This window comes from Anopheles stephensi, chromosome X, assembly GCF_013141755.1.
Source record: "Anopheles stephensi strain Indian chromosome X, UCI_ANSTEP_V1.0, whole genome shotgun sequence".
Lineage (NCBI taxonomy): Eukaryota > Metazoa > Arthropoda > Insecta > Diptera > Culicidae > Anopheles > Anopheles stephensi.
In genome coordinates, this window is record NC_050201.1 from 477,438 (window position 1) to 502,077 (window position 24,640).

Sequence of the window (24,640 nt, forward strand, 5' to 3'; positions counted from 1 at the left end):
TAGGTGTGAAGAACGGCAGCGCATTAGGAAAATAGCGCCGATATGTGTTTCAAAATGTAATAAAATTCCAGTAATAAAATCAATCCCCCGGTCCAATTGCGACTTGCGAACTAGTGGGGGATTGTTCTTTTTTTCGCCCGCTTTGTGACATATCGCACAGTTTTCTTCTTTGACCTCCAACCCTTTTTCTGGAGGTTGAGATTTAGAGAAAGAACGAAAAGCGTTGAACGTTGACTTTCACCGACGTTTCGAACGAGTGAGTTGGGAAAGCGAGTTTGAAAAAGTTGGCCGTTCGGCAAACATTGACTTGGATGTTTCTCTCTCTCTCTCTCTCTCTCTCTCTCTCTCTCTCTCTATGTCTATGTGTATATTTGTCCATCTTTGACCCAATCATTGGTGCCGTATCAGGACACGGCGTATGTAAATGTACAGCTTCATTGACTGGTTCTTGTCTTTCAGTATTTTCGTTGGCAGTATTTTATAACTTAAAGAGTAAGGAAAACAGCTGTAAAATCAACGAAGTTTCTTGGAAAATTTTGAGTTTGTATTCCTTAGGACACCGGTGCGACACAGCTTAAATATTTGATTGGACAGCTTTTCACATACTCAGCAGTATCTGTGTGAGTCGGCAGGATTTCCCACGTGAAACCACGAACCGGAGTGAACCGGATTCGATTAGATCGAGCCTTCTTCCCTAGCGCTGGCTAACGATTACCATAAACATTAATTTATTGGAATTTATTTTTATCGATAGATTAAATTCCAGCGTGTCTAATAAATTTTTCAAAACTCACCCCGTCGCCCCCTTCCCTTTTTTTGCTTTCTTCGAATGAGGAAAATCGTTGCTCTCAATGCGAAGCCCACGGAAGCCTTTCGATCTGGGGAGGACTTTGGAATGCGAGGGTGAATCTTTAGTCCAAAACACACACTTACACACACATCGGAGATCGTCAAGTACACTTACGGTACGTTCCGCGAGTTTGCCCTTTGCAAAGAATGAATTTTATTGCATTTTGAATTGACAGATTTGTAGATTTTGTTCACCGCACGCCTTGGAGCCCCAGTGTGATTTACATTTTTCCTTACCAATAATCCAATCCAATTGGGACACACACTAATGCATGTCTCCTGCTTAATGCAGGAAAAAAATGCTAACCTTTTCCTCTCCGAATGCTGAGTTGTTGGCTCCGATGAGGGCAGGCAATCGGGGGAACATATTAAATGGTTTATAATTTTTATGTAAATTAATCCATTTGTTACATTCGTGTGAGATTGACGAGCAGGGTTGCTGAGCTTTGAATTTGTGTCATCATTTATTTTCTTTCGTTATTTGTTGCATCTTCTGATTATGGATGAAGCTTTACACCGTTATAAAATATGTTGGTGTGTGCTTTCAATTACTGCATATTGGTGCAGCGAGAATTTATTTGAAACTGTTATAGCTCTACAACCTCAAGAGGGATTGATCTACTATCTCTGGCTTCCTAGATTTAGTGGACGCGTAGCTAAATAGACAGCTCTGCGTACGAAAAGAAGTTCCGCGCGGGAAACTGGTGCTGATATGAAAAAGCAAAGTTCTGGTTTCTAGCAAGGTCCTCTCAATTCGTGAGAGGACACCACATCCAGATGTGTGCTTGAGAACCGTCAGTTATTGGATATGTGTTTTCCAAGTCCAGGTCGTTCGTCTAAGTCGCGGTTGCCTTCAAGGTCGTGTCAAGCGTATTTTTAGAAGAGATGGAAAAAGATCTCACAGTCTTGTGTGTCTTCGTACTGCTCTGAGAGAGATTTCACTTAAAGAGCCTCATGAAAACAGTCTGATCTTTAGAAGTTATAAAAAAAAGTTTAATCACTGTAAAATGTTTTTTGATTATATCCAAACTCTGCAGGAGACTCTGAATTCCAAGCGTCCCATTAAATACTGTTCAACTCAAATACTTCGTCCCGCAGTCGAACTTCATTAGTGTACGGTTGATTGAGATTGCGCTTTTTTTGTTGTTGTTTCGGATCCTTCTCCAATTGAAAATGGATAGGAAAAGTTTATCAGCCCATGATACCTACTGCCCGTGGCACAAAGCATCACCACCAAGACTGCCCGGGAAGGTGTATCGAAAGTCTTAAAGCCCGACCCGGTAATCCATGGCTCCAATGTTCGGGACTAACTCTCTAAATTAGTTCATCCAATTAGACGAGTAGACGAAACGGATGGTAGGACACCGGGGATGGAAGTGGACCTCTGGTAGATGGGACAGATCCGATTGGCTACCATTTAAACTTTTCCAACCAAAGCAGGCAAACCAACAGGAGAGTAAAAAAAACCAAATCCATCCATTGAAGTTCATGTTCAGTTCATCCGTTCCATTAGCATTCAATATTTGTACTCTAGATCTAGTGGAGAGTAGCGTGGTTTATATTTAGCTAGCCAACCAGGAGGGTTTTTTACGCGACATTTTTCCTCCCAGTCTTGCTATCCTTGAACAGTTTTTTTTTCAACTTCGCCAAGAAAACATTCTTTGGAGGTTGAAGTCCTTAACCACGCGAGCAGCACACGCTTCCTTCTTGCTTCCGGTTCTTTTGATCCTGACAGTATCCCGCGCAAAAACTTTCTCAAAACTCTCCCGCCTTGCAATCATATTCCTTTCCTCTCTGTCATCCCCCACCTTCTTCCAACTTTATATCAACCACAAGTGACTGCTTAAAAAATTATCATTTCCACCAGCCGCCCTTACGCGAAGCAGCGAAAACTCACCACAATCTCGCACAAATTGTTCCCTCCCTTACGTTTCGTGCTCTTTTCCTACGAAACTGAAAATCCCTTTTAAACACAAAAACTTCCACTTTTCCCTCTCGTCCTCCCCTCCCACACAGCGATTCTCGCTCGCCCGCTCACCGGAAGGTAATTGACGGAAGATTGTTAAATCAAAGCGCGAGTGCGCGATGTAAAAAATATGCCTGATTCTCCTGAAACTTCAACTCACAATTCAATCGTGGCGTCCCTCACTCCCAGAACCGCTCACCACGGTTCCAGGAGGCCCACTTAACCTACGGCAGCCAAACAGCAACCTTTTTTCCACCTTTAATCCGGGCCGGGCCGTTGCCACAAAGGCAAGCGATTTAAATTTTTAATTTTAACTTACCGCACTGTGAGATGGGAGACGCGTGCGAAAACGAGCTAGCGACAATAAACAACTCATTACGATACGAAATCAACTCCCCCTACCTCTCTCTCCTCCCCTCCCCCACCTTTGCCCTCATTCCTCCCAGCAAAGGGAGCATAGAAACTGATATCCTCGCAGTGGTGTCGTCCGGGCGTGCAGGACCAAACTCGCGAAAAAAGAGAATAATTGATCAAGCGCAAAAAGACGAATGGTTGAAGCTTTTTTCCTTTCCCCGCCTTCTCGAACCAACCCCCTATCTACCATAAAGATGTTGGTAAAAATAAGAGTGAAATGGTCCCGAGTATGACAACTTTCTCGTCGAAAATCCACCCTGTAGGCCAGACATTCGGCCAACGGTCGTGGACGCGTGCCATAAAAATACATACAAAAAAAAAACAACATTTTCCACGGGTACGTTCCGCAGCTAAGCACCTCTGTGTAGAGGGCGGGGTTAAAGGGAGGCGAGGTTTTTCCGACAAACGTGCGTTTGCTGTGGAAATTTATGTTAATCTGTTTGATTACCATTTCCGGTGAGCTTCGGCAGCAATCCACCTGCGAGGGTGGGTGATTGGAAGGCAAAGAGGGTGGGTGGGAGTAGGTGGTAGGTGGGTAGGCAAAAACTCTCCTCCAAAACGATAAGACACGGTGCTTCTTCCGACGAGCCAGCCAGATAATTAAGAGGTTGCGTTCATAATTGATTAGTAAGTGAAAAGTTCCAGCGTTTTTCCCCGTTCTGGTGCTACTTGTGCACAGATTCAGCCGTTTTAACAGGTTTGGTTTTGTGTCGTTTTTAACTTATGCTTTCGAAGCTTGTGGTGGTGGTGGTGATGGTGAGTTTTCATTTAAAATTCCCTTTTTACCATTTGCTCGGCAGCATGATTGCGGGAATTGGATGATTTAGAGCCGCGGTAAGTGAGCGGTTTTGTTCCCCGAAATCCGGGGGGATAAGGAGGAGAGGGTGGGGAAAGCAAGGAAGTGGGAGGTACGCAAGCAGCAGACGGTTGTTGATTTTTATCTAACGCTTTAAATTTTTCAGCTTTTCACTCGCCTCCTACCATTAATCGACTGGCTTGGTTTTGGGAAAATTGCGAAAACCTCGAACGCTCCGTACAGTTTTTCCTTTAATGTTTTTTTTTGTGCCCTTACGTAGCTTGAGGATTGTTAAAATATGTTTCCCTCCGTGGAACATTTTGTATTGGATAATATTTTTCGATGGAGCTTAAAAATGTACCTCATAAAAGTAACAAAATGGGAATACACCCGCGGAAAAGTCAACACAATTGCTCTTCTCACAAGAATTTCCCAAACCCCAAGGATAAAAATGGAAAATCAAAGCACACGTTTAGGGGATGAAAAAAACGAAAAGGGGTGAACTGGTTTCGTTGATAATACATTGTTTACGGTAAATTTTCTTTCGATAGTCTCATTGATGGACTTTTCCTCGTTTATTTTTTCTTCATGCCACACACATGACATGGAATGGATAAAAGGGCACCGCGATCCTATTGAACGTGTGTTCCTGTATGTGTGTATGTGTGTTTGTCGATATTGGCTGCATAATTCGAGCATAAGGAGTCTAAGGACAACCACACGAGTTCAACCCAACAGAAAAAGGTGGGCAAAAAGGTCAGATCCGTACCTAGTCAGTGCGTCGTCCGTTTGGACGTCGTATGTGGTGACTGGCTACTTTCTTTTGGTGTGTGTGTGTGTGTGTGTGTGTGTGTGGCGGGGGAGTTTGGCGGGCTAATTTTTGGATTTAAATTCGTGGTCACGTTTCAATTTGCAGTGAATTTCGTCGTCGATTTCGGGAACCGTTCACAGGCAAGTGAGGTGAGCAAGAGTGTGCTTCGACGACAGGGTGGCTATGCGTGCGTGTCCGAATTACGATGTAATACATTTTAATATTTGATCATGTTTTGAATGGTGGGAAACCGTAGAAGTGGGTGGGAGGTGAGATCAGAAGGTGTCCTGCTCGAGAGATGTAAGGTAGTGGATAAAAGAATCTTTGGTAAATGGGCATTTAATGGACATGGTGTTAAAGGCGTACTATTTTGTCTCGATTTGATGGAATGTTGTTTGCGGAATGGGACGACCGATAAGAATATGTCAGTTTGTGTTTATTTAATTGTTATTTTCTAATCTTTTATCTTTGTGGATTTACCTTTTATTATGATACTTAAGAATCAATAATATGAAATATTAATTTATTATCATAAGTAATCAAGGATTGAAAGGTTAAGCATGATTTTGTCCTTAAATATGTAGAGGAAGTTGCCAATATTCAAGCCGTCAAAGTCCTACAAGAATACCTAGAATTCTTAAATCTCCCCGCATACAGGCTTGAGTCCTGGACTAGACTTAGGAGCACGCCAATATGCTAACCATTTTCAAGCGACGAATGCTAATGGCTATCCTAAGCGGTCGGTACGAGCAGAGCGTGTAGAGAGGGAGGTAGATTTACCGACCTAACTGAGATATTTGGTACTTCAGATGTCCAGATGGTGGCCAAAGCCGGAAGATGGTTTCGAAAACGTTTTGAAGATGTCGGACTCATGCTCCATCAAGAAACTGCTCGTCAGCGACCCGTTGGACACGAGTCTCAGAAAAGCCCCGTGAGCTCATTAACTGGATCAAGTGTAGTCAAATTTGTTGGAGCTCACGATCTCCCTCCCGGGAAGGACCCTGGCCAAGTCTTATAGACGCATGTAAAAGAGGTTTTAAACGGTATCTTATTGACGAGTGAGTTGCATACCTTTAGGCGTTTTATTGTGAAGTTGAAAAAAAATAAAACCGACTGTGATACCGAACAGTATCTTAGCCACTATTAAACTGGGAGTTAAAACTAGTCAAACCAAAACCATACACAGATCAAAAGCACAATCAGTCCCATGCGCGTAGATTTATGCGTGTGATGAATACGTAAACGAGACCAACCAAAAACGACTAAACCACATTTTGCCACAAGAAAACGCGATACATAAATCGTCCAAACGAACCGGTTGATAAGCCGGAACCGAGCATCGAGAAAACAAAACATACAGTGACCAAAAAACCTGCGTAAATTATTTTTATCAAATCAAATCTACATCCTTAATTCGTCCGTTTTCGTCGTCTCCATATCCCAGACGAAAAACGCCCCAAGGCTCAGATGTTTATTGTGTGACACACGCACGCACACATTCATTGGAGCAAAAGTCAAGCCAATCAGATGAAATGTTGTGGTCGAGTACGCAGAATGGGGAAACAAGGGGGTGTGGGAGAAGCACAAGGAGTGTGATAGGAGATGCCGATGAGGAAAAAAAAGAGGAAAAACACAACATCGTAACATGAAACCAGAAATTGAATCTGAGATGGCGACTGGCGACTGGAAAATCGAGGCTTCGGAAGGGTGGCCCGCGTACCGTACCGGCAAGTGAAAGCGACAGTGAAAGCGAGGGTTGAAAACTTTATTTGTCTTTTCCTATTATTTAATGACCCGTACAAATGAAGCATTTCGACGTCCATTTTCCGTTGCAGCAGTTGGACGAACTGTCCTGTCCCGGAGGGGGTTTTCCCAGCAGTCCATTTCCCCATTCCTACCCTATCCTATCCCAGACTTAAGACGCCGGACTCCATGTATGTGTCTTGGTTGCTTCCATGTCCTGTCCCATGGCCGGGTCGGTTCGGGTCGGGTCGGCTCGAAAGGGACTAACCCCCGGGTACGGTAACCATAAATGCTTGGCTTCATTTTTAATTAATTTGAACGTTAATCGTAGATGACAGGCGACACGAGTAGACGAGTAGTGGTAGCAGTAAAAGTAGTAGTAGTGGTAATAGTGGTACCGGCTTTGGGGTGGGTGCGGTCAAGGAGCCGGATTCGGACAAGGGTGGTGGTCGGCTTTTCTCCACCATCAGCAGGGCAACAAGGACCGTAAAGGGATAATTTACGGGAAAGCAAAGGTTGGAAGGTTGGAAGCAAATCGCTTGAACTTTGCGTGTCCCCCCGGCGGTCGCTTTCACTGCCCGAACCAATCTACACTCACACACCGAGCAAAGCAGTTACACGGACCGATGATGAGAAGGTTGATTTTATTTTTTGAAACTGGATCAAGTGTAAATTAATGGGTTCGAGTGCTATGCACCCTCCCCAATAAACAGTCCCAAATGGAGAGGGGAAAAGGAGGGAAAAAGGTTTTTCCTGGTGGTGGTAGAGTCGGTAGTACAGCAGACGGGGAAAGGGCTTAAGATTGAGAAAGGATTAACCTCCGGGATCGTAAGACGGTTCCCGGTTTCCCGGGTGAGCCGACGGATGAGAAGAAGAGAGTCAAGAAAAAGAAGACACACACACACTAACACGCCAAGACGTTCCGTTTTTGGTGGCTGGAAAACCGAACCCGTCCGGGAAGGGAGAGAAGGTTAATGTACTATTAAATTGGGTGGCTTAGTTGCGCCCAATATGCTGCAAACTCGCATCTCCCGGTCGTGAAGTAAATCTTGGGCCTCATCTCGACGCGCCGCTATTCTGGTGTCACCAGACCACCGAAAAAACACGGACCCGTGATGTCGGGTCCGGCTAGAGGTGAATTGAAATTAATTAGTTTCGAATTCGGTTTGCTCGTCCGATTACGATCTATCTCGGTGGAGTTAATCCCGGGGTACTTCAAGGTTGAAATTGAACGTCTTGGCCCGAATTCCGTAACCGTTCACGGTGAGGTTGTAAGGTATCTGGGAAGTAGATTTTGTACTTGACGATAGTGTATGTCGAAGGGCTACATCTTACGTGCGTTAACTTATATTAGGCTTGAACCTGTACAAAACCTAAAGTATGGAGAACAACTGTGGAGGTTATTCCATGTTTTATGCTAAGAGCACATCTCTAACATACCCTGATCTAGTGAAGTAGCTGCAGGCGGTTCAGTAGATAGTAGACACTGTCTGCATAAATCCCAGGCCTCTCTTAAGTTTGAGGGACTTGGTCCAACGGTTACCCTTCGTCCAAACGGTGATTCTACAACCCACAACTGTTAGAAGCTGTCTGGACCGGTATATTCTGCGCTGCATATGAAACTGAGCTCCTTGTTAGTTAGAGTTTAAGGAGCATGGATTTCTAATTTCTTGGCACAACGACCTCGAATAATCTTGGTTTCTTAACTTCAGGGTCCCGTACCTGTATAGTCAGACCTGATTATGAGCCAGCGGTCTGAATGACATATCTCTTGCTTCGTGCTACCCGTATCAATATGTGCTAGATGTCCTGATCTCCATATCAGATGATAGAATCCATCCGTGGAAGATGATGTACTTCATCGAAACATTCTTCTGATCAGTCACTCAACGTAGACAATGTTGCTCAGTGTTTTGTACGCTTTCGGGTTGAAGGTAAACATTTTACCAGTGTAAATTAAAATGAGTTACTGAGAAAACAGTTGTTTAAACGTTTCAACCATTAAAAAGGAACCTTTTTATAGGCCACATTTGATAGCTTTTTAGTACCTTTTTATACAATGCAGGCTAAAAAGAACTAAAAATGCCACCAACAAAAAATAGCAATTTTCGACATCACCTCGGTTCCCTTTTTGCATTTGTGGAAACCTCTTTTGGGCTTCCGTGTAATGACTTTATTGCCCTATCCAACCCGCCCTTTTCATCCCCCCGCTTACCACTTGTCCCCTTCTGTTCAGCTAGATCTCAGTTAGGTAGAGCGACCGGCTACTCGGGGGAAAAATAATTGCTCCCGCGAGAGCAAACACAAGACCGGTGGGAAGAATACAAAAAAAAACTGGTGTCAAATCACGCCAGATGAAGAAGAAGATGTGATGAGTGGCGCCAAAGTCCAAGCACAAGTGGGATGAGCAACAAAAAAAAAAACATCAAAATAATAACAAAATTAAAACAATCTCACCCTCTAAAACGATAATTGTTCGTCAGTGCGTGATTGGGGGATCGTTTTGATTATCATTTTTCATATTTTTTGTCTGTTATTTCTGTGTCGCCTGTTTTTTATTTTTTTTTGTAGGTTAAGGTAGATTTTGGTGTTTACAACCGGTGGGTGAAGGGGAAGAAAACGAAGCGGGTGGTAGGGAGGACAGGGAGATACATTTTTCCACCGTTAACAGTTTGGTGGCAATGATGAGGATGCGGACTTACCGAGTTGCCGAAGACAGATGCGGATGGCAAACGGAAACGATTGTGGATTTGATTGTTTGTTAATTTCTCTCCACTGCAAAAGCCTTCTTTTTCAGCAATACGGCCATGCCGTTCTTTATGAATAAAAAAATCCTTCTTTTTCCCAAGACAATTGTGTGTGTGTGTCGCAAGGGTGAATCGGGAGGATACCAGGACCACCAAATTTTTGCTGATTTTTGATTATTTCTGCTCCTATTTAGATGGGACGAGCACAAGCGGAATTGAAGTGTGTTTTATGGATGAGTCCTTGTTTTGTTTTATTTTGCCTTTTTTCAGTGAGCCGTTAAGGATGAGATTTCTTTTTCTTGATGTTTTTTTTCTTTCAGTTTCGTTGTTGGTTTTGCGCCTGAGAGATAGAGATGTAAAAAGGATACTTAATGGGTGGATGGCGGAATTAGCAATTTGAACGGGCTTCTTTCTAATCATCGAAAGACACATCTCGCAGGATATACTGTTTCAGCTCAGTTCCCAATCCTTCCGTCTGTAAACCCCTTTTTATCCTTCATCGTCGCCTCCTGCTCTCTCTCTCTCTCTGTCTCCCTCGCTTCTCCCTCACCACGCGTATCCAGTTTTCCCGTGTAATCAACGCGAGCCACGAGAATACGAGAAGACGTGAATTATTATTGATTTATGGCTTCCTCGACAGCCATTGAGAGGTTCCGTAAATTAATTAATTAAACAAAATTAGATTCATCGGGAAGCGGCACAAGCTAGCTCTATGTTTGTGTGCGTCCAGTATGTGACGAAACGCGAAACCAATCAATGGTTGAAATATATTTTTAGTCCTTTTGGTCGCGTTTGGAACGAAAAAGGGGAAACCGAACTTCGAGCGTCTCGGGTGCTCATAAACTACCCGTCAGGAGTCGTAAATTGTGACACGATTTCGCTAAAACTTGGTGTGCCCATACAACACACGCACACACACACACTGATACGGTGTGATATCCCGGAAAATTCAATAAGATTTGACGTTTTTCTTCTATCGCGTATCTCTTAACCAAATTTTTCTTCTTCTCGGAATGTCAATTAATAGTAGAAGAAGCGAACCTGCCTCTTACAGGACACTCGGGCTCTTGGTCAGATAAACGTTTCTGCCTGCGAAAAAAGAAGCTAATGAAGAGCGAGCGATAAAGCGGCTCGTTAAATGGAGAAGGAATGTGCGTTTATAGAGGGTCATTCAGGCGCTCTTTAATGTCGCGTACGATCATTAAAAGCGACACGGTTGGATGCTGGACGCTTACGCTTAGTAATCGGTTGGACCAAGTTTTATTAGGTGCGTTTCACACTCCTGTCTAGGATTTGGAAGGATAATATAGCATTTTCATTATTAATAAAGGCTTTTACACCTTTTTTGCTGTCTATAAGCGCCAAAAACAAATATTTATCGAACGATTCATACCTTTAGGCGTTTTTCAGATTGAAAAAAATCCCTTTTTATTCCTAAAGTTATGCAATTCGCTTAATAAAGCATTTGCATTTATCAAAGCAAATGTTGCGAGCAAAATCTGACGTAACAGAAGGAAAAATAAATCCACAACGTTCTGTCAAACCACACGGAACAAAATAGAGAGTAAACGAAGTACGTATTCCCCTGCATGTGAACATATTGAAGAAACCAACTTGTCTGGTACCTTGTTCGGTGTTGAAGATAAAAATGCTCTTTAATCATACTTTTCTTTGAGGGTTTGTTTTCCTCTACCATTTTTCGCACTCTCCCAAGGGCAAAAACGTCACTTCCATCATTCGAATATCCCTTCCAAACGTCGAGAACAAGCAATAAAACGAAAATGTGTAACTGCTCCAAATAAGCAGTACTACACGTGGTTGGGAAAATGGAAGAAACGGTCGGTAAACTTACATTCTTGCTTTTCCTATTACCTATCAAGTATAGACGAACACTCACCGGATATGGTAAATTAAAGAAACATCTTCAGATGAAAAATCTTTCCTGTTAGCAATTTTAAGAGTTTACATTAAACAAGAACTAACATTTTGATGCAAATTGCATACATTTAGGCGTTTTTAGTGTAGTACTGAAACTAATAGCTTCAAACCACGATGCGTTTTGTGTTAAAATCTTCTTATTTTCAGAGCTCCTCTTGAACTACTTTGCGCTCGTTTTTCAGGCTGTTAACAAGCCTGTTATTTGGTAGTCTCTTGTAGGCGACACTATGGCGACTGTGTATATTAAGTTGTGTTTTCGGTAAGAAGAAACAAAGGAAAAAAACAAACGGAAAATGTAGTGCAAAAGAGAAGATACAGAAAAGGAAAGGCTTTGCTTAATCAGCAGTCCAGTGAAAGTGGCAAGTTCTGCTCATGGTTGCCTGGGCCGAGGAAAATGGTAGCCCGAAACTCGAGACGGGATGAAAAGCTAAAACAGAAAGCAAAAATAACACACACTCACACACACACACACAGACAAAGAAAAAAAACTAACAACCAGCTTGCAAAAAATAGGAAAACAGTCAGCTTCGGTCGGTTGATTGATTGCCGGGAATTAAAACCTTTAAGTCGTTGGTCCCCGCTTTTCCTTGCGCCGGGCTTGATGGAAGGCGGACAGGAAATGGAAGGTGGTGGGTGACAAGGGGTACCCCTTTTGCAAGAATACGGGCCAGTGGGGCAGCACGGTAAAGCACGCAGCACCCGATAATACACCTCTAGCACGACGATGCTTTTTAGGACGGCAACAACAGAAAAATGGCGACGAAGTCTTGAAAGGAAGTTTGAGGAGGTAAGGACGGGATAGCAGGGTTGGGTGGGGTGACGCCAGGCAAGTGAAAACCGGAGGTAAGCAGATTTCGAATCAATCTAGCTCTATTAGCATTGAAGAACGGTTCGAGGGAAGCGTTTTAGAGTGGCTTGAAGTTATTCGTTTGCCTACAGGAAAGTCCCCGTCCCGAAGGACAAATGATTAATGATCGGTGGTTTTTTGCTTTCCACACGACACGCGTCCTTTCGGGAGTATTTTCCTTGTAAGGGATGATAAGGAACATGGGCGGGAGTTTGGGATTAGTTACCTCTTTGGCAACGGACACATCGATTTCGCGCAGGCAGCCAGGTTCAGGCAGGTCCCGGAAAAACACATCAAGATATTCCAAACGACCCGTCCGGGTTATGGTAACTCCAACAGGAAATCTATCCTCATCAGTGTGTGTGTGTTTGTGTGTGTGTGTGTGTGGTGTAGTGAAAAGCGGAAGTAGAATTTGTAGACAAAGATGTTTCCTGATCGTAGTAGCCTCGCCTAAGGTCTAGACCAAGGGTGCCGATTTTTGTGTGGAGCGTCTTCTTGTACGTCTGATGCAACAGGAACCACCTAAAGAACAGGATGTACCTTCGCATTCGATACGCTTTCAATGACGTTGAAACAGAACAGGCTGGCGGAGGGATCGCGGAATTGAGGAATGATTAATTGATTTGCAAGCCCACCCTTCCATCTCGCGATACGGCAGGCGATATCGGGGATGACACATTGACTGAGGCGAGTTGTATCTACCCCCAACACGGGACAGATTCTGCCAGACAAACGTATCCTCAACAAAATGCTCAAGTACTTGTCCCGAGTTACGTTCATTTGAATGTCTGTGTTTGTGTGTTTGTTACCGGTAGGTTAAGAAAATCCTAACTGTTCCAGCTGAATGAAGTACTGAACGACTTCCCACCCTTGCAACGGTCCTCATTCCACCAATTCAGTAGAGAGAAAAAAAAGATGTCTTCTCCGGAGTCATTTCAACATCAGAATCGTTAATTTTCATTAGAATGAACCGGCAGCACGTGCTTACTTACGGTGCTAACCGTATCAAAGACTGTACGGTTTGCAAAACCGGGCTGTATATTTAAACCACTACACATTGGGCTATTAAAGACCAGCCGTTAGGACAAAATGACTGTTAATTCAGCGATGGAGCAAACAGTAGATGAAATGGGTGTTATTGATGCAATTTCTGAATCCACAGGTTTTGAAGTCCTGACTGTTCACTCATATCAGTCTGTCTGGTAGCATTCTCAAGATCTCTCTACGACAGCAATAATCTAGTATTCTTTAAAGATATGGAGTCGAACTGTTGTTATGAAGGTTGGACTAGTTTGAAGAAGTCGATATGTTTGATATGATATGATCTCTGATCTGATCGTAGATGTTGATTCGATCTGCCGTACATATTGATAGTCCAGAGATCATATCGTCGATGTCCTGTGGGAAGGCCAACAGCATCTTGATCAAAATAAGGGATGTGATTGTGAAGGGCTTAAGAGATCTTGCCTCTCGACTGAGACTTTGAAAAAATAGTGAATTAATTTTTCGTTTTAGAATTCTTTTAATCAGTTTTGAATTTTTATATCCTTTTAAGATCACTTCTTGAGAAAGCTTTATTCGTGTTTATTTGACTCACCACTTGCATCCACTGTGTCAAAACGGGGTTCTACCCTAACCTCACAAAAATCGATTTCACCCCAAAAAGGAGTGTCGAAGATCTTCCTCCCCTTCCACTCTGCCTCAACATTCGTCCACGAGGATGTCCTTTTTGTGCTAGCGTTCTAGGTTCGCCCGAAAGGATACATCCTTCCCGGCACTTCTCTACGCCACTATGACAAGATCTTAAGAGGAGACATCCGCAATGAATGTGAAAACTGTTGAAGAAAGTTTCTGAGGTATTTTCACACACATACTAGTCTTCGTAGTGGTCCAGCCGGGAGTTCGTGTTGAGGTTTTCCCGGGGAGTTGTCCTTGTTCGGGTTTTAACACAGGGTGTTTTGGAGGAGGATGTCCCGTTTTGCGTTACGTACGTACGCATGTGGCGACCTTTTCTCATCACTCGCTCTTTCTCCCTCTCTCGCCACTCTACAAAGAGTTCTTTTTTCTTTAATTTCCCATCACCTCGGACGGCCAAGAAACTTAGGAACCAGAAGAGCAGAAGACGCTCTATGATGTGGAGTTTTAGAGCCTCGAAACGCAACTCAATCTATTTCATTTGCCAGCCATCGGTACGGAATGGTGCTCTGTTTCGGCTAAACTTAGATCAAGTGGTGAAGGGATCGAAATCGGTGAAAACTCTTGGTAAAATGTTGTAAATTTTAATTCCTCCTGTAAAGTTTCCGGCACGGAAAGTCGAAGATTGCCAAACCGAGCATGAAACAACGGTCCGGCGATGGTTTGAGGAGATTCACGAGATACGCTGTGGGATAATTCACCAAGGACGCTCCTTTTAAAGCGCGCATTGATTACGGGGGGCCAGCAGCTTCGATTGATCGTGGCGAACAGATCTTGATGATGGCCACATCGCTGCATCCGTCAAAGAAGGGGCGGTCTCTTTCGCCCCTGTGAACCTCGGCTGAACGAATCAGGCCAGGACAAGAAACCGTTTTGCTCCGCATTCGATCCGCTTTGTCCAATTGCTTAACCAATGCAATCTCCCTCGATGCTCCCTGCAGGGCTGTAACGGTGGTTTTGCATCCGAAATGTGAACCTTTATCTCTAACCTCAACGTGGAGCGGGAAGTATCAAGTTCCATTGTGGCACTGTGGTACGCTGCGGACATTCCCAAGTTCCGTTGACGAATGTAAACGCTTGCCGAAACTGTCCCATGCCCTCACGGTATAGTACACCGACAGAAAAGATACACGTTGGAAAATCCTCCCACTTTCCTTTCCTTTTGCACCTTCCCTTATGGTACACGCTTTGTAATGATAATTTTGCAAGTAAATGGAAAAGTTAGTCCTTGGCAGGCCACGACTTTCCAACGAGACCTGCATCTTTCACAAACGGAAGAAACCGTCCGTGTGTGTGTGTGTGTGTGGGTGGGTGTGTGTGTGTGAGTGTGGAAAGAATATTTGCGGATTTGCAAAACCGAGTAACCGAGCATCCCAGCTGGACAGCTTCTGAAGACCCTCCAAAAAACCCGCGCACCACCAACAATCCTCCTTCAAGGAGGTAACCCGAAAAGGGCATTCCTTACAACCATTCGGGGTTTCGGAGGTTTTTGGATCCATTTCAAAAAGTTCCAACACCAAGAGTGTCAACGGCAACAGTGCTAGGAGTTGCGAAATGTTTCCACAATTTTCCACTCCTCTACTTGACCTCCGCCCGCCACCCACCAAGAACGCAACTAAGTACATTTCCAATTTCCATGTGTGCGTCTCGCGGAGCGCAGCGCACTGCATATTTTCACTTAATCGAAACGAAAACTCGCCCGGTATATCCGGAATCCGGTGGTCCGGAAACGGATGTCAGTTTGTAAGTGAAGAAGCAACCTCTTCACTAGCGCTTTTGTGTTGCACAACCGCACGCACCCACACACACACTGGCCGCTCAACTTCGATTTTCTTTTACCATTTAGAATTTAACCGATGCAAACGCATCTTCAATCACTTTGTTTGACGATTCGAAATGTGCGATCCGTGTGCCGTACCGTCGCTTGGCTTTTGGTTTCAATGTATTTTGAAGAAAAAAACTCAAAAAAAGAAAATAAAGAATATCGCTGTGTTATGAACTTTTCCAATAATCAGAATGGGGAAGAGGAAGAAAGTGGGAAGAGGAAAAATAAATCGTCTTCAACCATTGTCCTTCATCACTCACACAAGTGGCATTTGTGGCAAAAAAAAGTTCCATTCATTTCGTTTGCGGATAATTTGTTGGTACCGTGACCAGGATGCCAGGATGTTTAGCGAATCTGGAATGTTAGCTTGCGGATATTTTTTGTCTTTTTAGAGATCAAGATTGAAGTAGATGAAAAAACTCGATCTCACACACACACACACACACACACACGTATACATGCAACAACAAAGGTAAGGTGTTAACGGCAATCAGGAAAAACGCAAGAAAATGTGTGTCCAATTTGCGGAAAAACATTATTAGTGGGAACAACACAAGCTCAGCACACACATTCCAATTTCCTGTACTGCCCTTCCAATAAAAGGACACGAAAGGATGCTTTTTGACACCTTCCTTCCCCTGTCTCCCCTCGCCACCTTCCCCCTTCTTCCCTCTCACCCAACAACACTTCACCTCTTTATTATTTATGTATGAGCCTGGTGCTCATCGTTTTTGCCGCTACCAGCGCGCCAGTTTGGCAGTTGGGAAAAGTATGACTTTGTGGTTACGAGTTTCTCAGCCTTTGCTTGGCGGCGTTTTCTTACACAGTTTGGCTGATCCAAGTAGACTACATACACAGTCACCCTCAGACGCGGTCGCTTTTAAACGCACGGCGAAAATCGCAATACTTACTGTCATATAAATGATGAGTTATGGGCGTTTGGGTTCACATTGGAGCTTCAAAGAGGGGTGGATTCGAATGTTAGCGGGAGGGGTTAAATGGATAGCATAAATCCGATCGGAAAAGGACGAGAAGTGTGCGTCCTTGTGTGTGTTCGAGCACGTGCATTTCCAAGACACACTTGGACCACTTCTTTAAAAGTGTCTTGGGCGAATAATTCATGGCTCACGGTTTTCATGGTGGTGGGTTTTGGGATTTTCGAAACCTTCTTTGTGTGTGATTGTGTTTAACCAGTTATGTATTATTAGGCTACCTTTAAAAGAGGGAAAACGAAAAAACGATCGAAACATAAAAATTTGACCTTTTTGCTGTGCTTTGTAGCTCGCTGCTAATACTCCCTTAATAGCATATTTTCCATTCCATTGGGGCTCATTTGTGTGACCCCACGGTGTTCGTTAGCCCAACCTGTTTCCCTGCCGCCCTACCCTGTCCTTCGCTACCTCATCCCATCATTAATCGTCACCAGGCCAGGCGTTGTAATAATGTGTTAAAAATCCACCGCCCCGGACGGAGGGACAAACATCTTCGAAGGCTGCCTGATTCATGGGCCGAATGTTGAAAAAGCCCTTTTTTCTTCGCCCACTCCCACCCACCCCGAATGCCACACTTTCGCGCGAGCCGTAGGGAAGCGGAGTTTCGGACTTTTGGCCTGTGAAACAGCGCCCGGTAATTAACCACAGCCGTGGTACCTACTTTAATTCGTTCCGATGGCATGCTTTTTAATGCCCATCGGTCGTTTTTTAAAGGCTGCGGTGGGTGTAGGAGAAGGGGAAAGGGGAGGGGTGGGGGGGGTGGGAAAGGGTTACAACAGGAGTGAGATTCTTTCAGTTTGTTTTGTTTTTGCTGTTTGTTCGCGCGCGGTTCCTTCACATTTAGCATGTGGAAAAAGGGGCTAATTATCCACCTCAAGAAGTTCTCCGACCCACCGTCACTCCCAATCTTTCCGGTGGTAGTGTTTCGGGTGGGGAACGCCATTTTGTGTTTTTTTTTGTTTTAATTCGTTCGCTCACTCATCAAGGATTAACCTTAACCTCTTCTTAATCGAACGATAAATCATGCTCGGCAGCGGAAAAGAAAAGTTAAAACAGAGCACTCCCTTTCTTGCAAAGCACACGCAGGGTGGTCCAGGTTTTGGGTAAACGTTTAGGCACACGTTTTTCACTGGTTGGATCCATCTTTGGCGGGAATGAAAATAGGGGCGATCGTTTAACATTAACCTTTAACTGCCTCGGACGAGACGTCTCGGATATTGAGGATGCCGGGATAAGGGGATCCAGGGTTAGATGGAGGAGATTGAGGAATACGAAACACCGGTGCTCAATAAAGCCCATCGCTGGCACAAGTCTTCAACTCTCAACTCAAGAACACACAAACACAAAGGAGGTCGTGGGAAAGGGTTTTTTTTCAGAAAACTCACCCCAAGGCCTCCGTAAAGTTTGTTTGAAAGCGCGTGTTTTCATTTTTTGAGCAGGTTTTCCCACCGTCAGGTCAGGTTTTCCACCGAAAAACGATTAGCCATTATGGTTGGGCAAAATCGTACAAATTAATTGTGTTGTGTGCAAGCGTAAAGTGAAATTGTAACGAATCGGAAAATCGGAAAATAAATCGTTTCTTTGATGGGGCGAGGGAGAGAGAGAGAGAGAGAGAGAGAGAGAGGGTGAGAGAGGGAGAGAGTGAGAAGAGAAACGGGGTTGGAGAAAATCGTTTAAGAAAGGAAAGAAAGAATCTTGAAATGGGTTACCAAATGGAGTAGTTAGAGCAGGCAACATTAGATCTTATTTATTGTCGTAAAAAGGTTGTTTTAGCGGAGTGAATAAGTTTTGTGTTCGAGTTGCTTTTTTATAGCGAGTTTGACGTCTGTATTACCCTCTGTAATTAATCCAGATTTACAACAATTTTAATGTTTAGTAGTGTAACTTCATCTTGGTATTGTATTTATTTTGTCTTATTTTGTTTTTTTTATTCCTCTTTTCGATTTTCTCTTTTCCTTTTCCTATCTCCTTCTTCTGTTTTCTTTTTATTATTAGTCTCCTTTTGTTTTTTTATTTTTATTTACGATCTTCTGTTCCTATTTTTTTTTCTTCGATAGTAACATGTTATTTATCCACTTTCTTATTCTCTTTCGTTCTTTTTTTTCCTTGGCTGATTTGCTATAATCTCTTTAAAAATTTGTAAATCATGAATACATCAAGAGAATCACCTCCTACATAAAAAAAAAACAATATAAGTAATGTTAATTTTGAGAAGTCAATAAAACATTATTAAAATCAATCGTTTCGATGTAAATTCCATATTACGTATATCGAACCGCGACCTCTTCACCGAACAAAGCGTGTGCCTTTTTAACATGCTCTTTTGTGTGTCATTCACAGGTTCGCTTACATTCGCTTGCTTCTTTCGTTCCGGTTGTGTTATGTGTGTGTATGTGCATTATTATGCGCATCAAACAATTTGGAAACAATTTTTCCTCTTTTTGCTGTTTCCACCGTAAGGAATGTGGGAAGCTGCACCCGGCCACCGTAGATGCAAGCAAAGAGCGAACGAAGAAAACAACACAACGGTTGGTAAAGCCAGGATCGTAAGGCGAGGGAAGATGTCGTGGTGGTGGGATATAGCGACGGTATATGGCACAAACAACATGGTGATGGTCGCGTTTGTAATGGTGCACAGTGTGCTAATGGAGACGTGTTGTAATCCTCGGATTCCTCGTGGTGGTGGTATAGACAAAATAATAATTCAATTACAAAACGACAACAAAAGGCCTCGGGCGGATCATTCGCACATTGGTAAAGGTCAGTACGCGGTGGGAAAATATGCAAATTGTATGATTGGTGTGTGTGGTGCATGACCATCTGTTTAATGCAAACATTAAATGAAAAAAAAAACAGAATAAGACAACCAAAGATCTTGGAAAATGAAAAAAAGGTTAGAGAATTCGAAGTTAAACCTGAGATCATCCATCTTTTGGCTCTAGAACTCTGAAAAGATCTTGGTCTGCTATTTGGTGCTTCCCTGACTTCATTATACCCATAGCTAGATAGTCACTCTTGTGCCCTTTACTTATGTGCTGCGTACAAGGGACATCTTGACATCATTGATCTTGATCACTGTATGTGAAACAGAATAAGCTGTTGGGTTGAATGGCTTTCAATACTAATTTAACTCAATCATATGAGATGAATTTCGCACAAAAAAATTACTATAAAGGTGCCATAAAAATATAAAATGGTTTTAGGCGCTTATCGAATTCCACTCGATGTACTGGCTTGTACACAAAAAAAGCGAAAGCAAATAATAACAAACAAACACACAAACACACACACACACACACACACACACACACACACACACACACACACACACACACACACACACACACACACACACACACACACTCTACTAAAAATCCCCAACGCCCTCAACGGCCCCTTAAAGTGAGATAAACACGTGCACGACGCTGGTTGCTTCGTTTCGGTGCAGATGGGACGAGTTTGCTGTTTGCGCCTACCCCGACCATCAGCGTCCCCGATCATAGGATATGGCTCTGTGTTGATCACTCGGATTCTTGGAAGCGGCTGAACGCGAACGCCTCTAGAAAGAATTAAAGTTAAAAGAGTGGAGCCTATGTTGGTGGTTATGATCACAGAAGACCCAAGCAGTGTATGATTTGTTGCACTTTTAAAGCTAGTTGTGCGGGAGTCTGTATGTGTGCGTGTTAATGGGAAACGAAACACATGTGGCAACCGTAAATGGAAGTAGTCACCAAGCAGCGAGAGATCATAAGAAAACCCGTGGTCAGAAAAGTATAGTTCCGATGTTAGTGTTCTGACGTTTTTGTCGTAGATTTTTATTCTTCGGTGGGTTATGCTGAGTGAAGGGAGAGAGCGTCTGAAGGGAGAAGGGATGAAGACTGAAGAACAAAGAACGGAACGGCACGCACACATTTTATGATGCGAGAGTAAGGTAAACGATAACGAAAAAGCCGGACAGAAGGCAAGTGCCGAACGTTCCCATCACACAGCTGCGACGCAGATTGTCCGCTTTTCCGCTTTTCCGCACCCATTCACCCACTCTCTCTCTCTCTTCCTTCGGTTCCTTTCCCTCTCTCCCTGCCCTTCTCTTTCCCACTACTGTATAACATCTCTCTTTCTCTCTCGCCATCTCTTTCACGGGTTCATCTTATGCACTGTTTCGTGCGTGATCCAGGTGGATTTTTCTGGTCTCTGAGACCATGGTTGTGGGTGAGTGGGTAGGTCGGTGAAGAGGGGACGATGGAGAGATGAATGGACGACAAAACAAAGCGCATCGTCTTCGTGTACGGTGATCGTGCGCGCTCTTCGGTAGCTCCGCCCAATCCACCGGCCACAGTATATGGCGACACTCACGGCGAACCGGTTAACCCGAACGGCACGCAAACAAAGCGGCCGCGAAACACGGGGAAAGTGTGCGAGCGCGTACATACGCACACGAGTGCGTGAGTTCCTCCGCCATTCGGCACGAAACGAACAGCGAGCAAGTAACCGATTCGGCGTCTCCATGAGGCGTGGTGGCACCCGCAGGTGTTCATTCGTTCGTTCGGGTCACTCGCACCGGTGAGTGACCATCGTTCGTCACTCAACGAATGGTAGGCCGGTTGGATATATGGCTGCGTCTCACTGTTTGTGCGTGGCCAGCGCAGTCTGTTCCGCTCTTTTGTGTCTTGTCTCGGGCTCTGTTAGATGTTCGTGTGTGCGTGTGTGCAGGTTGATGATATTTGTGCTTCGGATACAAAGGCGCATCTATAGCGAGTACATCCTTCAACTATGGATTTAACTTTGCTTCAAAGCCAACGATTAATTTAAAGACGCCTGACCACACGCCGGTTTCGCCGCGTATCGTTTTTTTAAGATAAGAAGATTGACAAAAAGCTGGGCAGCTTTAATTGAAATATTATGCAACCACATTCACACACACATGTGCAGGCTTTTCTTACTGATAATTTCCTTTAAAAAAGTATCCGAGTTCGTTTAAAAACATCTAATATTTATAAGTAGAAAAATAGATTCAAATAAATGAATTTGGAATACTTAGACCACTTTTCTTCCAAACAGCAACTTGCCCTCCTGGCAACCCCTCCGGAGTGCTGGCGATCAGATGATTTTTAATTTTCCACCCTGGTTTTGTCGCGTTCCGCGCCAGACAAAGAAAATCCCCGTGCGCCCGGCTGGAAACGGAGCCACCATCATCAATCAATCATTTTCCATAAGCAAAATGGAGCGTAGTCGTAAGGTGAACACTACATGCGTATGGGTGTGTGTGTGCTCGAGTGCGTGTGCGTGTGTTCCCATCCAGATATTGCACTTAGTGTCTTCTGTTGCTGCTTGTTGACGGTATTCTGTTAATTTAACTTCAATCATCATTCAACCCATTTTCCCATCGGTTGGGAAAGAGTTGTTGACTGTGAGAAGGTGAGGAAGGAGTCGGCGAAGAGGAGGGGGAGAGAAGGAAGGGAGGAGGGTGAACAGGGAAGCCTCCTGAAAGCCTCGCACACACATATGCACTCAAAGCTATGTAACTCCCATTAAGAAAAAGTCATATTAAAAAAGAAAATAGTTGAATTTATCAGTGTGTGTGTGTGTGTGTGTGTGATTTTCAGGAAGGAAAAAAAGGCCAAGATAACAAATTAACTAATCAAATGTTGTGTGTGTTTCTCTCTCTTTCTCTTTTTTTCTCTCTCTCTCTCTCTGTCTCTTTTGGTTCTTCAAGCCACAAAGAAACACAAAGAAACTCATTGAAGCTAACTGCGAGAAATGTGTGCTTTGACTCTGTATGTGTGCGTGTGTGTGTGTGTGTTTTTCTACGAAAGACCACTTGAGCCACCCCTTTCCATTTTTATTTATATTTGTGTGTATGTGTGTGTAAATGTGCAAGTAGGCCGCTGTGAAACCGAAACAAGGCACGGAAAAACGGGAAAAACCACCTTAAACCCGTGATTTGTTTTTCCGTTTAATTTTTGTCCAAAACTTTGGGTACCATTATGGTTAAGTGGAGGGGGAAAAAGGTGAAGAAGCAGGGCTTTTTAGTGTGTGACAACAACATACAGCGACAGCAACTAATGCGTACAGAGAGCGAGGCACACAGACACATACACACCTACACACTCGGAGGAGCTACATTTTAATCATTTCAGCTCACAGTTCGTGGGTAAAAATGGCAACAAAGTGCTACAATTTTAAGTGGTTTTTCGGTCGGGATTTTCGTTTGCCTCTTCAGAAATCAATAACGACCCGCAAGGGAGGTGAGGATAGGAAGAGTGAGAGTTCGGGAAGCGAGGAGGAGAGAAAACTCATGCAAGTTGTGGATGCTGCGTCATGCTTTTTTCTTTGTTTGTTGGACGAGCGTGGAGATGGATTGGAAAGAGCCCCCCGCGCCCCCCCCCCCCTCCGTTGGTGGACATTCCGGTGCTAAAGCCTGCCTCACAACCTGCTCAACAATTAAACCGTTGTTAGATGGCCGTTGGTGACGATGCGAATGGTGGTGGTGATCGTGTGGTGGTCGCCCAACATTGTCTTGTGCCGGAGGAGCAACTCAAGTTCTTAACAAATTTAAATTATTATTAATGTTTCATTAACGTCAACGGTTGTGCCTAGCGTGAACTCACAGTGTTGGTTAAGATTACCGGTAAGCAAACAGCCACACTGTTACACTGTAAGCAGCGAGTAGAAAAGCTGAAACGGAAAGCAAATCAATTTCGTATGCTCGTTTGTACGACATGGAAGCGGCTTTTTTGCCTTGAGATTCCCTCGGATTCGTTCCGAGACCGTAACTCGATCCATTGGTGACAGTTTGAGCAATTTATGTACTCGCAGAGGGAGCTGGGAGGGGGATGGGTGCGTGGTTAGGATAATCGATCCGAAGACAATAAAGCAAACAGTGTCACCCAGACACGATTACGCTTAATGATCTATTTTTGGACTGAGATTTAAAAAAAACACAACTTGGATTGTTTTATTTATTTATTTACTTATTTATTATTACGGTCAGACGCTGTATTGCCATCACCGCGTGTGTTGACTGCGAATCATAAATTCACACAAAAAACAATTAAAGAAAATTAACAAAGCATTTCCTATAACTTTGATTGTCCTAATATACAAAAAAGTTCATGATACAGTGTTACAACAAGTGTCTAGTTGTTTAAAACAGTATGCAATTTAAACATAATACACACAAGCTAACATTCTACTTCTTATAGTGTTATAGCTTGAATCGCACATTGTTTTATGAGCTGGCAATCACTGTCAGTGTTAAATTGTTGTGCGGGAGTATCGTGTTATCAAAAATAGCTACTTTAAATGTGTGAATAATTAAGCGAATAATAAATAAAGACACTTTCCGCCATGTAGGAATACCTTATCCCATTTAATTTATGACATTTGCGTTTGTTTTTCGAATGATAATATAAACATTGAGGGACACTGAGAAATAAAATTTTAAAAAACTAAATCGAGCAAATAGTTGAAATTTCAAAGATAACAAAACACCAATGTGACTCTACTCTGACAATTAATCAATATGTCGTTAAGTGATTGAACACAGTACCTTTAATTGAAAATTATTCTTGAAAAAATTGCAAAATATAAAACTGAAAGCAAACGAGAAGCACCAAACAAAAAAAAAAATACAGCCGATGTGGCTCCGGTGTGAGCCACCATCTCGTAATGGCCGCCACGTAGTCAAGCCATTTGCAACGAACACCAACCTCCATAACTCGTGCTTGAATTATCTTTTTCTTTCCATTCGTTTTGCGCGTTCGGTTCGTTTTCTTATCCACCTTTTTTGTGCTGCAATTAATAACGCACACATACACACATGCACACAAAGTCCCAGTAGGAAGCAAACGAAAGCGAAAGACGCTCACGATCGTTCATCATTCGATGTGGCAATAACAATAATAATAACAATCATTGTAATCTTCAAAACCTTCCCCACTCCTCCCAAGACATCCTCTCTAAACCCGCCCTCTCTATACACTCTGCATCACCCTCCATCCCAACCTCGAAGCCATCC

At 43.5% G+C, this 24,640-nt stretch overlaps 1 protein-coding gene across 10 annotated transcripts in view; it reads left to right on the forward strand.

Annotated features, from left to right (window-relative positions):
• The window catches only part of LOC118517456, a 56,446-nt gene that overhangs the window by 21,509 nt on the left and 10,297 nt on the right, over nt 1–24,640 (forward strand). Inside the window, exons 1-3 of one of the 10 annotated variants that reach the window (XR_004908307.1) lie at nt 21,193–21,378; nt 21,682–21,859; nt 22,337–23,251. The exons of 1 other annotated variant lie outside the window; for it this stretch is intronic. Coding sequence is in view for 1 of the 9 variants with exons in the window: in XM_036063618.1 (XP_035919511.1) it covers nt 19,185–19,383 (199 nt within the window). In the remaining 8 variants the exon portion in view is untranslated. 8 more of the 10 variants (XR_004908308.1, XR_004908303.1, XR_004908306.1 and 5 more) reach the window with 8 other exon arrangements.